At 47.1% G+C, this 16,322-nt stretch overlaps 1 protein-coding gene across 1 annotated transcript; it reads left to right on the top strand.

The window, feature by feature from the left end:
- Window positions 1–1,737: 1,737 nt before the first annotated feature.
- PI4K2A (phosphatidylinositol 4-kinase type 2 alpha) lies at window positions 1,738–15,721 on the top strand. Its single transcript, XM_083443845.1, has 9 exons — window positions 1,738–2,291; window positions 9,696–9,896; window positions 10,643–10,774; window positions 10,860–11,013; window positions 12,248–12,309; window positions 13,188–13,287; window positions 13,516–13,649; window positions 13,839–13,898; window positions 14,024–15,721. Exons 1-9 carry the CDS (start codon window positions 1,848–1,850, stop codon window positions 14,183–14,185), a joined length of 1,449 nt encoding a protein of 482 aa, XP_083299971.1. The 5' UTR covers window positions 1,738–1,847; the 3' UTR covers window positions 14,186–15,721.
- The last annotated feature ends 601 nt before the right edge of the window (window positions 15,722–16,322 follow it).

Below are 16,322 nucleotides of genomic sequence, written 5' to 3'. Positions count from 1 at the left end.
TTATTTTAGTTATACAACCAGACAAGGATAAGTGACACTACCCTATCCCCATGTGTTACTAAGTTTTTTATGTTAAATATCTTAGATAATTAGAATGCAAAGGCTCTATCTTTTCACACTTTCTCCGAAGAACAGCTTGATACACCACCGCTGTTGCTCTATTGTTCACACAACGAGAAAAGGAGAGGGCGAGAGAGAGCAGTATACAGCCCATAACTGCATTGTTGTAATGTCAAATTAACACAGATTGTTGAGAAGTCAGCAGACTACATACTTATGCAAAGGCATCCAAACTGTACAAAAACCCTGATTTTCTTTTTTAAAGACACAGCCATTTCATCTTCATGTTTAAACATCAGAAAAACATTAAGAAGAACCTGCTGGATCAGGCCAATGGCCCACTTGGTTACCACCTTGTTCTCACGGTGGGCAACTAGTTGCCTATGGGAACCCTGCAAGCAGGACCCAAGTGCAACAGCACTCCCTCCACCTGCAGTGTCCAGTAACTGGTATTGAGAAGCATACTGCCTTTGACAGTATAGGTAGTTTTTACCTCCCCAGATGGTGGTGGTTCAAATGGTGTTAGGCAGATGGTGATAGCCATTCTTTCTCAACATTTCAGAATGGCAGGTGTCATTGTTAAAATGATGTACTCTGCCATTCTCTCAACTTTAGAATATCTTAAAACAGGAAGGGCAGCAGAGGATTACAACTGTCAGGTGACCCAAGGGACCACTCCAACAGGTCAGGACAAATTCTTACAGCTGCTCCTGCCTTACCATTGGAGTTTGTAATTTGTCTATTGTACATCTGAATAAAGTGAGGTGGGTGAATTCACAGAGACCATGAATATACAGATGATGCAATACCATTTTTATGCATCCATTCAGCTTCCTATTGTTAAGATGGTTTGCTAGGTTTGAATGAGTTTTCACATGACTTGAAAGTACCCCTTTGCTGCCTACCAGGACTTATAAATCTGTTTGTCTTCAAAGGCCATAAGATATTGCTGGGTTTGTTTTTGTTTGTTTGTTTTGCTGCAAGTCAACACGACGAATCTCCCAGGATCTGTGCAGTCCACCTGGGACTACTGGAGTGACAGGGTCGTTTATAGTGCATACAGTGGGACGTGCATTGTTCTCTCTATTGAAGGGACAGGTTACCAAGAGGCGTATACTGTAGTGAGAGCACCCGATATGGCAAACCTTTCTCCGTGTGCTTTTTTAAAAAGTCACGAATGGTGACAATGCAGTGAAAGGAGTCAACAGACCGCTGAGGGATGGTCAGTGCAGTGCACGTGGGCGTGTCTTTGCAATGGAGGAGTGGGACGGACGGGATCCTTTCAGCACAATGAAAGGCGACCCTTACAAATGTTATGCGGTGTGCCATGTGGGCTGTGCTGGGGGACCAGCGTCGATGACGGCAGGCAGGAGCCTAAAGGAAAAGCACGGATCTGAAAGGCAAGGAGGAGTGGGAAGAGCTGCTCATCATCTCCATGCACACCCTCCATTCCGAACGCATGACTTAGCTATGCAGTGGGAGGGATCGCGCGAGAGAGACACAATGAAGGGGCGTGGCCTCGCGAGCCACGGGGCGGGGCTTCCGCGAGCTGGGCGGGCCTAGCTCTGCGAATGGACGGCGGCTTCTTTAGTGGGCGAGGCTTCCGGGCGCCCTGTAAACAGGGGGCGTGATTGGCTGGTGCCGCTCTGGCGGAAACGGCGGTGGCCGCGGGGCCGGTGTCAGGTGATCCGAACTGAGCGGCGCTGAGTCGCAGAGCGCGGCGGTGCCCTGGTCTGTGCGCGCAAGTGCCCGGAGTTGTATCCGCGCCTCGCTCGGGCTCGGCCTCTATGGATGAGACGAGCCCCTTGGTGTCTCCGGAGCGCGGGCCGGCCGCAGGGTATGGGGTGCCCGGAGGGGCCGTGCGCTCCCCGCCCTGCCCCGCCGCCCCCAGCGCCCCCTCCGCGCCGCCGCCCTGCCCCTCGCCGCCCGGCTCTCCCGCAGGTGGCCGCGACCGGGAGCGCCAGCCCCTCCTGGATCGGGGCGCGGGCGCAGAGCGTGGGGCGCGCGGGGCGGTAGGGTCTGCCGGGGCGGCGCAGGTCCAGGCTCCAGTTGGGTTGGGGGCAGCGGCTGCCGCGGCCCGCGGAGAGCGGGAGCCCCGGAATGAATTCCCCGACGACCCAGAATTCGCCGAGGTGGTGCGGCAGTCGGAGCTGGCGAGCGAGCGCGGCATCTACCCTGAGCGCATCTACCAGGGCTCTAGCGGCAGCTATTTCGTCAAGGACCCGCAGGGGGTGAGAGGATTAGGGCTGGGGTGGGTGTGTGGAGACTATTCAGCCCAGGGTGTGGGGGAGCAAGGGGGTCTGGGTGCCCGAAAGGTGGTTACTTGATCTTGGCAAGTGGTCGCCCCTGCCTTGTACTAAGATACCAGGGGCCGGGGAGTCTCAGCTGGGAACTCGCTAGCTGGCCTTTGACTGACTTTACAAGGGTCATAATAATGTATGTGAAGTGCTCTGAACACTTGAAAGCGCTAAACAAGTTTAAGAATTAGTATCATAGGTAAGGTTAAGAAGATGATGGTAGGATCGTGTGTATGCCTTTGCCACATCCTTGACCAGTTCTCTGAAGTGTAGGGTGGTCTTTCTTTGTTCCAAGACACTCCTGCCTGCTAGTAAAGGTAAAGGGACCCCTGACCATTAGGTCCAGTCGTGACCGACTCTGGGGTTGCGGCGCTCATCTCACTTTATTGGCCGAGGGAGCCAGCATTTGTCCGCAGACAGCTTCCAGGTCATGTGGCCAGCATGACTAAGCCGTTTCTGGCGAACCAGAGCAGCGCACGGAAACGCCGTTCACCTTCCCGCCGGAGCGGTACCTATTTATCTACTTGCACTTTGATGTGCTTTCGAACTGCTAGGTTGGCAGGAGCAGGGACCAAGCAACGGGAGCTCACCCCGTCACGGGGATTCGAACTGCCGACCTTCTGATCAGCAAGTCCTAGGCTCTGTGATTTAACCCACAGCCACCCGCGTCCCCATGCCTGCTAGTAGGTGCCCTCTAATCTCTAGCTCCTTACCTTTCCTCAGTTCTGCTATTGCTTGCACTCTTCCTTTCCCCCTTCTCTGGAGTAGATGTGGCCAAAGGACAGTGCTCAGTATAACCCATCAAGTACAGCTGATCTGTCAGCTGTGCCCTTCTCCCCTGGGAGGAACAGCCAAGTGTAGGCCTTATTCTTAAACAGAACCAGTTTTATTATTGTAAATATAATATAAACAGGTATGGTCTTGCTCTTTAGCATCTCACAATTCCAATGTTTGTTTCATAGTGTTGCTGTCAGTGTAATACTATGGTTATTGGGGAATAATACAAAAAATAAAGCTAAAAGCTTTAGCCCTTCTTGCCCAATGAGGAGGCACAGTCCTGCCTGACATGTTGAGGTGTTTTGTTGTAATTGGGTAAAGTTATCTTGGGCTTGGAGTGTATCGGTTGGCTGTTTCCAGAGGCCAGCATAGCTTTGTCCAGTTAAAGGCTTTAGTAGCTGGTATTCTGGTGTCAATTGCTGTCCTGGATTATTAGTTCTGTTCGGTTGTCTGGGTAGGGGACGATACCTGTTGTTTGTTACCCATTCTTGGCATTTAGTTTGGCCTTATCTTCATAATGTGTTTCTTTAGTTGGATCTGTCTCTTTCTGATCTTGAATGGTGGCCCAACTGCCCTAGGCGGTGTTACTGGAGGTGGTATTACTAGCACAGGATTCTTCTTAGTAAGCTTCTAGAGCATGGGCAGGCATACTAAAGCCCGGGGGCTGGATCCGGCCCAGTCACCTTCTAAATCTGGCCCCCGGATGGTCCAGGAATCAGCATGTTTTTACATGAGTAGAATGTGTTCTTTTATTTAAAATACATCTCTGGGTTATTTGTGGGGTATAGAAATTTGTTCATCCCCCCAAAAAAAATATAGTTCGGCCCCCCACAAGGTCTGAGGGACAGTGGACCGGCCCCCTGCTGAAAAAGTTTGCTGACCCCTGCTAGAGTATACCATACAGTTCTTGTATTTGGGGGCATATGGATAGGAATTAGATTGACATAGATACTTTGGTAACAATAACTTTAGTGTGGCAAGGGGTGCCAACTTAAATAAAATATTGTGGGGGATGTAAGCTCTGCCCCACATAATTGATTACATGACACAACACCCACACACCATTTGAATGGCAATGCCCATCAACTTTGGGAAGCCCTGGCCCCTCAAATATTTTATTGGGGGGGGGCAAAGGTACCTGGGTCCCTAGGAGTTGGCTCCTATGAATGTGGTTGGACATTGTAAACTCCCTGCTGATTTTCCCAGTGTTCAGATGGGTTTGGAGCAGGGGTTATATGGTATTGTTTTGTTAGTGTGAGTGTGCAGTTTAACCAAAAGTTACTTAACTAATACTGCTTCCAGCTCGCGGCTCCGCTTTACAAGTGGCTCAAGAAACCTAGCTCATTTGAATATGACCCCATTAGAGGGAGAGCTGAACAAATTCACTTGAAGTTCTTGTGTGCTTGCTGATGCAACAGCTGTATGCTTGTAAGGCAGATAGTCCCTTTTGCAGAGAATGATGGTTGGTGTCTGGGAGCAGCTCATGGATGTAGTTGGGGGGGGCAGGAAGGGGATACTGCCCCCAATAAATAAATAAATAAATAAATAAATAACCAATAAAAATACATAGTTAACTGAGGTTCTGCCTCCCCCCCCCCAATCCTAGCTATGCCCATGGAGCAGCTGATCAGCTTCCCTTCCTGATTGTGTGCTTCCTGAACTTTTTGACCTTTTGGATAAAACTGGCATTGAAATTTCTGTACTTTAAGCTCATCTCTGCATTTTAAATATCTGTAGGAGCTGGCTGAGATATCAAGATGGTGCGGGTTTTATTTTGGGAGAAAAATCGAAAGAACTATACATGCCTAATTTGTAGAAGAATATTCAGACCGGCCTCTTTCAAATTTCAGGTTATGTACTCTACCCGTTGCCCTTTGCTATGAAGAATTCCAGGTCACCACTGCTAATATTTACCCAGTCTACTTTCTAATCTTTGAATACCATATGTTGCTTTGGGTATTTCCCCATTAGCAGACATCAATGACTGTTTATCTAGTGACTTAATTCTTCTTGTTTGAAACCCAGATTTGTCAAGAGGGTATAAAAAATTCTATAAAGAATGGTAGGTCAACTACTTTGTGCCTATTTTAGATGGCAAACTCCTTGAAACAAGATTTTCTTTCTTGTTGCACTATAAAATGGCATGCCTGCTAGTAGCAGTGCTATGTAGATAGTGGAATTAAGGGCACAATAATGGGTTTTAAATGTGTTAAACCTTCCAGGCAGTAAACATACTTGGGCTGTCCTGGGAAACACTGATATTCATGTCATTGGAAGTTTTTAAAAAGCAGATTGAGTCCTCTTATTCAGTTTGTTAATTCTAGTAATGGAGAGGTAAGATTGCCTGCAACTCATACCTCGTCGTGGCCTGAGGTCCTCATCAGATGAGTTAGGTAGGTGTGGGTGTGTGAATGGTGTACGATGAAATCTGATCTTTTATTGTTTTGTATCAGACATTTCTGTTACTGCTGTTAACAGCATGTGTATTTTTTTAAAGCAATACTGCTGTTGTTTTTTTCAAGCAGATTTGGGTAAGCAGGTATTGAATGAAAGCAAGATGTATGCATTCATGCTTGACCATGCCTTAAGAGAGGAGGTCTGGTAGATTCAATAGCATTACCCTTTTTAAGTTCTAGCCCATTATTTTCTTGTTTGCTCCACTCCCTTGCCTGCTTCTAGGAAGGGAAGACTGCTTCTATCATGGACTGAGTGAGATCCAACTTCTGAGCCCTACTCCCTTGCCTTAGGATTTCCATGGGAGCTGCTGCTTGAAATGACACTTGATAAGAACATGAAAAAGGCAGGGAACATTGTCTGAATAATCATGGATATATACGGGCACCATGTCATTTCTTTTCCTGTACTAGAATTGAGTGCGATTTTATTTTCCATAAGCCATCTTGAGAGCCTCTGAGACTATAAAGCAGGCTATAAGTATTGTAAATGAATAAATCTAAGCAGAGAATAATCCTGAGGCTTTGCTTTCTCCTCTGGCTTGCTATATCACTGTACTTACAAGGAATTGGGCATATCTGTCTTGTGTTGGGATCTGTGGGCTGAGTTTTTGAATAACTGATCCTACTATATAAATGGATTAGCATGAGCTGTGGTTCCGGTCAGCTGCAGTGTATTCTTCATGCCTATGTGAGGACTGACTGTGTGCATGGCCATGTGGCTCTCCTTGTGACCCGTCATAACTAACCAGATTAATTTAGTTTCCTCTTTCTGAGTTGCATGTGTTGATTGTATGAAAAGCATGACTTATTTGCTGGCCATGTCAGTTTTTGTTATAGTGATCCAGCTTCTTCTTCCTGTCTGGTTTGGGTTTTGGAATCACTTCCCTTTTAGCTGAGTTTGTGGGAGATTCCGCCGGGATGAGTCAGCCTGGTCTTTGTGCTGCTGCTCTAGGTGGATGGAAGGCAAATGGATCGATGCAGCGCTACTTCCTTCAGTTTTTGTTCATTAGAAAGGAGCCATTTCAGCCAGAGCTTTGTGGAGGAGGCTATGGTTCCTGGGTTAGTTGCTGCCAATTAGACCTGACCTCTTTATATGTGTGTATGTGTGTGCTGTTGGTAGATGGTTGGATATAACTGTTGTATGTGTGACTGGAGATACGCTGTTGACCCTGCCTTTCTGCTAACTGTGATGGCAACTCTGTGTCCTCTCCACCCCATGGCTTAAAAAGTCATCTCTTGGTACATGGCTGGGAGAAAGAGTTATCTAACATCTAGTATGGAACTGATCAGCTAGAAGACATGGCTTCCTCAGCAGTGCAGCTGCCTAGAGAGGGAAGGTGAGCGCAGCCAGCATACATGATAATCAGGGGTGTCAGGAATGAGGAATTTTGATTCTGGTAGATTGCCAGGCTTTCCCCACCCAGGTAAACAGACATGTTTAATGGCATCTTCCAAAGCATAGGCCTGGCCCAGCTCTATGTGGCATTGGAATATATAGTATCCAGGAGCCTGGCTGGCTTATTGCATATTACATTTTTTTCTGGTTTCTATGCCAGCCACAATGCTCCCATTCTTTTTAACTCTTAGCTCCCCTTTACTAAGAGCCTTGAATGTATTTGGTATATCTAGAATTGTGTGCTGAAGCTCCAACTTTCTGTTACTATACAATCCAGAAGTTAGGAAAAAACCATGCCAATTTTGCTTTTGCGTCACATGTGTTTCGTGTGCACATCTGTCCTTTTTTTGGTCACAAATTGGAAGCTTCTGCTGACAGGGCTGTATGAGTGAAAAGGCCGTGGGTGGGAGGGAGCTGCTGACTGAAGGAACCCTACTCCTTGTATTTGATTTTCAAACTTTTAGTAGAAATACCCATTGTATCTTCACCTGCAGTCGTGAGGCCTAGTATGTTCTGTTAAAAAACAAATGCTCATAAATTTTTTCAATGAAGCATCTTCTGTGGAAGGTAGCCTCCTATGTTGACTTATGTCATGCAGTTTCAGCTACCCAGAATCCAGGACCTGCTGGTGGTGCATTCGTGGAATAGGCCAGGCTATAGTGTAGGCAGCAGATGGCCTGGTGCTTGTAAGTAATAAGTAATCAACTAGTGCCCCATCTAGTGGTTGCATGCATGCATCTGCTCCTTCCTTAGTTCCCTAGGCTGGAACTAGACATATCAAAGAAACGTTTCACGCGTTGCAAACTTTGTATGAGAAATCGGGTTAGCAAAAACAGAACTCCACAGCGCCATCTGGTGTCACAGTGTTAGAATGCATAAACAAAGCAAAAGTGTTTTTTCTTTGCCAATGTAGCTGAGTCCCCAGAAGCTGCTCCAGAGTTCTCAGTGTGGACCTTTCCTAAGCTGTGTGCCTGTTGCTTTGGTAACCTTGTATGGAATGCTAGTATTGTTGTTAGTGTGGGGACAGAGAAGGGGTGGAGAACCTGTAGCCCTCCAATGGCTGCTTGACTACAGATTTCATATTATTGGCCGTGCCAACTGGGGCTGATGGGTGTTGTAGTCCAACATCTTAGAGGTCCACAGATTCTCTTATCTGTGGAGCTCAGTCTACCAGGCTTACAAAGTATCAGGAGGGGCGGGAAGAGTCTTTGGTAACATGTGGCACTCTGTACACTTTACTTCCTTTCCGGAGTTCCCCAGGATCTTTGTCTCCTGACTGAGCGTCATCCTGCTAGAGTCATCCTGAGATGAGAAGCGGCAGCTGCTTGACTTGTCTGCATCTCACTGTTGTAAAAAATGACATGGCAATCTTTCTCTGAGGCCCATGGGTGGGACTCTTTAGAGAACCCAAAAGGACTTGTAGTAGGAAAGGCTGGATATTTGTGCCACAGTAACTTCTCCGTGCGCTCCCTAGCTAAAGAGAGCACTGACAATGAGGTTGAGTGGGCTTAGAAGGCGGGGTGGGGGGTGGGGGAGTAAGTTTTAGAAGGGAACCAGAACTCAAAAGGTTTGAAACATTGCTTTACGATGGAAGGCCCCATTCCCCCGCTGAAAATGCAGCAGCTAATTGTAGCTCTCAGCATACAATTTAAAGTACTGGGACTATGTGGACAGGGAAGTGAAACCTCCTAGTAAATTTCCCAACTAGAGATGCCATAAACTTTGTTATACCTACCTAACCAGTGAGGTGTAGCCGATCAGTCCCAGGAGGTGGAACTGATCAGTCTGCTTATTTAGGTCATTGTGCACCTGGATTATAGAATCAGAGAACTGTAGAGTTGGAAGGGACCCCAAGGATCATCTAGTCCAACCCCCTGCAATGCAGGAATCTTAGCTAAAGTGTCTATGACAGATGGCCATCCAACCTCTGCTTAAAAACCTCCAAAGAAGGAGAGCCGACCACCTCTCATGGAAATCTGTTCCACTGTTGAACAACTCTTACTGTCAGAAGATTCTTCCTGAGGTTTAGTCAGAATCTCCTGACTTGTAACTTGAATTCATTAGTTCGAATTCTAGCCTCTGGAGCAGGCAAAAACAAGGTTCCTCCATCTTCCATGTGGCAGCCCTTTAGATATTGGAAGATGGCTATCATATGTCCTCTCAGTCTCCTCTTTTCCAGGCTAAAGAGATTACCAGTAATTTTACCAGTTTTTAATTTTGGAATTATTTGATTAAGACAGGGTAGCGAACCTGTAGCCTTCCATATGTTGTTGGACTCCCAACTCCCATCATTCCTGATCACTGGCCATGCTGGCTGAGGCTGATAGGAGTTGGGTCCAACAACCCCTGGAGGGTCACAGATTTCCCCACTGCAGTTAAGAACTGTTGTCCTAGGTAATATGTTTGTTCAGAGAATGCACACTCAGCTTGGCTGCCTGAACTCCTGGGAGTGAAAAATGAGAACTATGGGTTGAAGGTCTGCTCTTGAAAAGTGGGGCACCAGGTCCCTTTGTGACGGATGTGAATGTTTTAACTGGAAGCATTCTTGTAAATGTGTAGCTCTTAGCAAAGAAGACCTCTAACCCCTTCTCTTTCTACAATATTGATCTGTTTGGCAAGAGCCTGGTACTTTGCCATATGTTGTGGGGGTTGGCTGCCCTTGCCTTGCCCAGCTTGAATTAACCAGCTTCCCATTTCTGTCCGTCTCAGAAAATCATCGGCGTATTCAAACCCAAGAATGAGGAACCTTATGGGCAGCTGAACCCTAAGTGGACAAAGTGGCTGCAGAAACTGTGCTGCCCCTGTTGTTTCGGAAGGGACTGTCTTGTTCTTAACCAGGGATACTTATCTGAGGCTGGTGCTAGCCTTGTTGACCAGAAGCTGGAACTGAACATTGTTCCCCGCACAAAGGTGAGCCTGGGACAGAGGAAGAAGCAGACAGCAGGATTTAAGAGCGGATAGGATGTGTTTCTGTGTGGGATCCCCAGTGCCTACTTTCTAAATAATAAAATCCTGCCTTTCATCCAGCCCCCACTTCTGTCTCTTATCTTAATAGTTTGTTCCTACATATCTATTGATATTTCTCACTCCTAGCCCAGTGAGGACTTCTGGCTTTGGATTAGAAGCAGGGAGAACAGCAATTGAGGGAAGAAGCAACTGGGAGTAGTCGTCTCAGAATTATTATAATCCATTCATTCATTCTTTTAAAAAAATGCCCTTTGCCAAGTGTGGTGAGTTGCTGGTTTTTGCAATAATTTGGTTACTGCATCCTTGAGTTTTATCTCCATATTTGAGTTTTGGGATAGGAACTACATGAAGAAGTAGTTAGAAGAATCTGACTACAGATGAAGAAAAGTTGTAACCATAAGCATGGAATGTTTATATCACTTTTAAAGTACTATCCCCTTTTCTTTACTTTTTAACAAATCTGCTAGAGGGTATAGGGTTGATGCTTGTCATTTACTCTCCCCACCCAATTGTAATTTTTCAGGTCAATAAATTATGCTCAGACTTTGAGATATGTAGGTTTTTTTGTTTTTTTTAATAAAGTAGGCAGACCTGAATATGCCTAGATTTTTTACCATGTTCTGTAAATAGCAGAGTGTGGCATTTATGGATTATGCTTTTTAAAAGTCATCTCTTTTCCATGCCCACAGGTGGTGTACTTGGCCAGTGAAACATTTAACTACAGCGCCATCGACCGAGTGAAGTCCCGGGGCAAACGCCTGGCCCTGGAGAAAGTGCCAAAAGTGGGGCAGAGGTTTCACCGAATTGGGCTTCCTCCAAAGGTAGGGGATGTTTAAAGTGCCCAGAAATGTTTTGTGCCACTGAGCCAGGCCTTGTTCCCTTAACCCACCTGCCTCTTGCTCTCAGGTGGGCTCCTTCCAGCTCTTTGTGGAAGGCTACAAGGATGCAGATTACTGGCTACGGCGCTTTGAGGCTGAGCCCCTCCCAGAGAATACGAACCGCCAATTGCTGTTGCAGTTTGAGAGGCTGGTGGTGCTGGACTACATCATTCGCAATACGGGTAGGTTCTGTGCCAGCTCTTGGCCCTTAGCACTGCCGACTGAGGAATCTGATGGGAGAGATATTACTTGTTGGGAAGCCTTGTGAAGAGGGAAGTGTATTTTGCTCTGCTTTTCTGAATGTAGCCCTTGCTCAATGTACATATTCCCTGGTATGCTACTTCCGAAACTCCTTGGCCCTCTGATGTCCCGCAACGTTGTCTATAGGTACAATTGTAAGAAAATGAATGACAACCATTCTCCAATTTGTTTTTGAAGAGGTATGCAACATGATACAGTCCTGGAGATCTCATCAAGTACTATTTATAATAATTTGGGGAAATTCCTTGTTTTCTACACAGTGCTTCTGTGTTCTGCACACATATACTTGCACATGTTTATATTCATGTTTCAATAATTTATATTCTATTGTCATTTGGGTTCCTGTGACCTTGTCTTCTTGTCATTTATGTTTGGGGACTTCCTCCTGTATTTGAGGGGAATAATAGGAAACTGTCTTTTACTAAGTCAGATGGTTGGTCCACCTTAACCCAGTGTTCTCTACTTTGAGTGTTCAAAAGCCTTTTCCGGCCCTATCTGTAGATGTCAGGGACTGAGCCTGGAAATTCCTACATATGGAGCATGTGCTCTTCCACTAACCTAGAGCCCTACATAGCTGCGTGCTGCAGCTCCTTGGAATCATAGAATCATAGAATCATAGAGTTGGAAGAGACCACAAGGGCCATCGAGTCCAACCCCCTGCCAAGCAGGAAACCATTGTGTCTTGAGGCAAACCATTGTGTCTAAGACGTGATGGATAGCCTGCAAGTGATTTATGTGGAGGTTCCAACCTGGAGCCCTGCTGTAGCCATAGGTAGTCTTACTGTCCTAAAATCCTCGTAGAGTTGGGATACTCTTACCTGAAGGCTGTACAGCATCTTCCCAAGCCTAGGATGCAGGATCTCCAGCTTCCACTTCCCCTGAAGGAAGGATAGTAGGGGATTGGCTTGCTGTTTTGCATGGGAAATTCTTCTGTGGCTTGACAATCAAGGAGCAGCAATGACAAGGCTGGGATAAGGTTGCCTCCTCCAAATAATAGGGGAAGAACGACTGAAAGATTGTAAGCTGCCAGATTACATAGTATGATGATGTGTCTTACTTCTTCTCCCCCCCACTGCTTTTTAATACTACAATGTGGATCTTGCTATCTGTGGTGAGATTTCTCTGTCTTATCAGTGCGTTTTCCTTCTTTCACAGACCGGGGAAATGACAACTGGCTTATCAAGTATGACTGTCCTCTGGACAGCACAAGTGTGCGGGTGAGTAGGGCCCATGCTGCTCTGATGGTTCCACTTGGGGATCTATCTTGTGTTCTACAGCAGCAGGCAGTATGGGACTAGAAGGAATTGGTATGCAGCATTGAGGAAGGGCCAAATTTAAGGGAATGTCTCTAATCAGGTGCCGTAACTGCTGAACACATCTTAGGCATAGGTAGACTAGGTGACAACTTGCTGCTTGTGGAGTGACGGCCCTTAGTTCTGAGTGATAAAGTTGGTCTTCAGTGTATAGCCTGGCACCAAGACATGGGAGAGTCCAGAAGTTGTTGAGCCCTTTCCAGTGAGTGTCATAAAAGAGAAAGCTGGCATCATGGCTCTAGCAAGATTGCAGAGGGGCAAAATTGGGAGGGAGAAGGTAGTGTCAAAGGAGTGCTAGACTCGCTTTGCCCATTAGCAATGCTTGGACTCCCTTTAGACCTTGGGGTGGGGGAGGAGGCAGAGAGGATTTGAGGTAGGGCTTGGTCAGAACTTTTGGTAGTATAAGCAGTGCCCATTGTGTTGCTTTTGGGATGCTGAAAACGAGTACAAAGCGGAGCTGCAGAATGGAAGAGACAAGTGGCTTCAAAAATTAGTTTGGGAAGTTAAAAAGGGGATTAAGTGGTTGCACAGGGTGGGAAGGGGAATCTGTAGAGGGTTAATGTGGGAAGAGAAGTGGAGTTGCGGTTGGTACACAGTGAGCAGTGGGGCAGAGCACCCCTTGTTTGTATGTGTGTGTGGACGAACATTTTAGATATTGTTTTACTCTTGTCCTTACATTTGTTTTTAAAGTTTATTGTTTCCATGCTTTGAAACATTTTCCTGTAAAAAGTAACAAATACAACAATACCCTTTTCTGGTTCAACATTCCTCTCTCTCTGTAGGACTCAGAATGGGTAGTGGTGAAGGAGCCTATAATTAAACTGGCTGCCATTGACAATGGCCTGGCTTTCCCTCTCAAGCATCCAGATTCTTGGAGAGCATGTAAGTAGTCCCAAGCACTAGAACCCAAGCAGATTCCCATTAAGCAAGTGTTTCTGGCTGGTCCAGGGTGCTCTTTAAGGGCTGACTGCCTTGTGTTTCCATGTGGAGTCCAGGATGTTCAGGGACTCCAGTGCTAGGACTGAGTCATCTTCAGTCTCCTTTATGGGATGTTGCCCTTGTAACAAGCCTGTTAACATTTGCTTTTTGTTTCTCCCCACCTCTCCAAAGACCCTTTCTACTGGGCATGGCTGCCCCAGGCCAAGGTGCCCTTTTCCCAGGAGATCAAGGATCTGATACTGCCAAAGATTTCAGACCCTAATTTTATCAAGGATTTAGAAGAAGACCTCTATGAACTCTTCAAGGTAACCACAGGCACCAGGGCAAGTACACCTGTGATTCTATTCATTCTGCTCATGAGCAAATAATTTGTGTGGATGCTGTGGGAGGGTAACTGCACCTATTCCTCTCCATAAGAACAGAATACAAGAAGAGATTTGTACGCAGCACCCACCCTAATCGTGTCTGTCTATTTGTTGCTGTCTCTTTTGTAGAAAGATCCAGGCTTTGACAGGGGCCAGTTCCACAAGCAGATTGCCGTCATGCGTGGCCAGGTATGCTCCTTGCTCCCATTGGAGGAATGGGATCTGTGTTGAACACTGGGCTGTCTTTGCCTCCCTTTACAATTGGGTTCCTGCTGACTCCGGGCACTCAAGTTTCCCCCCTCTTCTCTTCCTAGATCCTGAATTTGACCCAGGCCTTGAAAGATGGGAAGAGCCCCCTTCACCTGGTCCAGATGCCCCCTGTAATTGTAGAGACAGCTCGCTCCCACCAGCGCTCTGCCAGTGAGTCGTACACGCAAAGCTTCCAGAGCCGCAAGCCCTTCTTTTCCTGGTGGTAGCAGAGGCCTCTGCGACTCATCGAGGAACCCGAGTTATCACTTGACAGCGGGCAGCCAATCCTCCAGACTGAGGCTGCTGTGCTGCTGCCGGTGGGAGATGTAAGCAGGCGCTACCAGCCAGCCTCAACTCTGCACATTCCCAGCAGGAAGGGAGGCCCTTCCTTAGACCTGACTGCTCCCCACCCCTCTTGCTGCGGGCTGGAAATGCCCGCCCTCTCCCCAGCCTGAGCATGGCAGCATCTCCCAGCAGGTGCCTGCATGCAGCATCCTTTGGTTTCAAGCTGTCCCTCTAATGTCCACCTGGGTGGAGAACACCTCAGGGTCCTCTGCCTGGGAAGGCTGGCGATGAAGGGGGATGATCTGAGTTGGATAGAGGCGCTCCTGCTGTGTGCAACTCCCAGCCTTGATATTCCTCCCTCCTTCCCTGCACCCTGTTTTATCCTGCAGCGGAGGGGGAGGACCCTGCTCTACTAGGCTTGCTCTGTTATCCGTGGTCTTACAGAGCTCCTCCTAGTGCTGTAGGCACCAGTCATGTCTTGGGGCCACCCATAAGGAGCACAGCTGCCACCGACTGCTCCTGGGAGGATGCAAGTTGGGATAGAGAGGAAAGAAGAACTTAAGGGTCGGACTAGAGTCTGTTGGTGCAGCTTTTGTCTGCCTGGGGTAATATTAGCAGGTAGGTCCTGCAAGAGTATAACTGCTGTGCTTCCTTCCCTTCCTTCTGCAAGGGAGTAAATGCCTCAAATAGTAGATTTTAACATTGGTTTTAAATAATTGAACCCAAGTGAACACACTTGTTCTCCATGTAGTGCCGGAGCAACTGAGAGGATGCCTATATACTAGCACTGTTAGCCTTGGGCTAGTATTTCACACCCATCTAGTCTGATCCCTAGAGGAAGTAATAGCTGTGCCTCTTCTCTGCCGATGCTGCGGTGAGCGGGAGGCAGAAAAGAGGCCACTGCCAGAGGCAGAATCCTCCCTTGGGCTGCGTTTGGGCATTGACAATCGGGAGGGGGGAGGAGGTTCTCTGGGTGGGGTTGCCTGCTGCCATGGGGGAAATGTCCTCACCGCATCCTCATAAGGGGAAGCACTCACATTAGGATCACTACCATACCGAGGCCCTTTACACCCCGTGTGCAATGGAATGGTACAGTGAATGCTGCTTTCCTGAAAGCTACTGTGCTAAATCCCTGGCATCAAGTTTCCCTCTGAAATTGTCCATATAAGTGTCCTGAATTCTCCTTGGGTGTTGCTGATTTGGCTGCCACCCAGGCCTGCGAGGAGAAGCCTTGCATCGAGCCCAGCTTCTCTGCTGTTCAGAGCAGTCACCTGGTGCCCTGTATGTGGGGGGGTCTGCCTCTTTCTCACTTGGGGGACAATTCCCTGCTGTATGCCTGAGGTGCCAGGCTGAAGCTGATGTACTTGATGCCAGGCATGGGTTCATTTCCTTTTTGCCAGCCTGAACTGAAATGTATCGTTCTTATGCACTGTAGAAATGTATGTAATATATTTAAATCAATGCAAGTATCTTCATAACAGGTCTGCAGTTGCAGAGCCAGTCTCTTGCGTGGGTTTTTTTTGGTCTGCTTGTGTTAATGGGAACTGAATTTTCTCATTGCAATAGTGTCATGGCTCACACCTGCTCTCTACTTCCCCTGCAGTATGAATATTCCCCACTAGGTGAAGCTTACACTGCATACATCATTGGAAAGTCCTTCCTTGTGCCTGACTTTTTTGTATTGCAAAGCATGGGATGGGAAGCTGGCCTGAACCCATGGGGTGGGGAAGCTGTGGCCTGCCTGCCCAATGTTCCAGGCTATAAATTCCACTATCCCCAGTTACTGGCTATGCTAGGTGGGGCTGACTGGAGTTAAGAGTCTAAAAACATCTGAAGGACCACATATTCTCTACCCCTTTACCACCTGCAGAAAAACCTTCCTGATCCTTTTATAGCCTTTAGTAGAAAGAATCATGCATTTCATCCTGTTATCTTGGATGGCCCTGGCTCGAAGTGATATGTAACACAACATATACCCTTTCATCGCCTTAATGTGTTAGTATTCACTTCTATTTTGGTAATATAAAATCTGTACAGTTAAAAGAAAAAACAAGTTGTCCAACCTCTGAACCAAGTATG

This window comes from Podarcis tiliguerta (assembly GCF_965153285.1).
Source record: "Podarcis tiliguerta genome assembly, chromosome: 5".
NCBI classification, from domain to species: Eukaryota; Metazoa; Chordata; class Lepidosauria; order Squamata; family Lacertidae; genus Podarcis; species Podarcis tiliguerta.
Note: the sequence above shows the minus strand (reverse complement) of the source record. Positions and strands in the feature narration are given on the sequence as shown.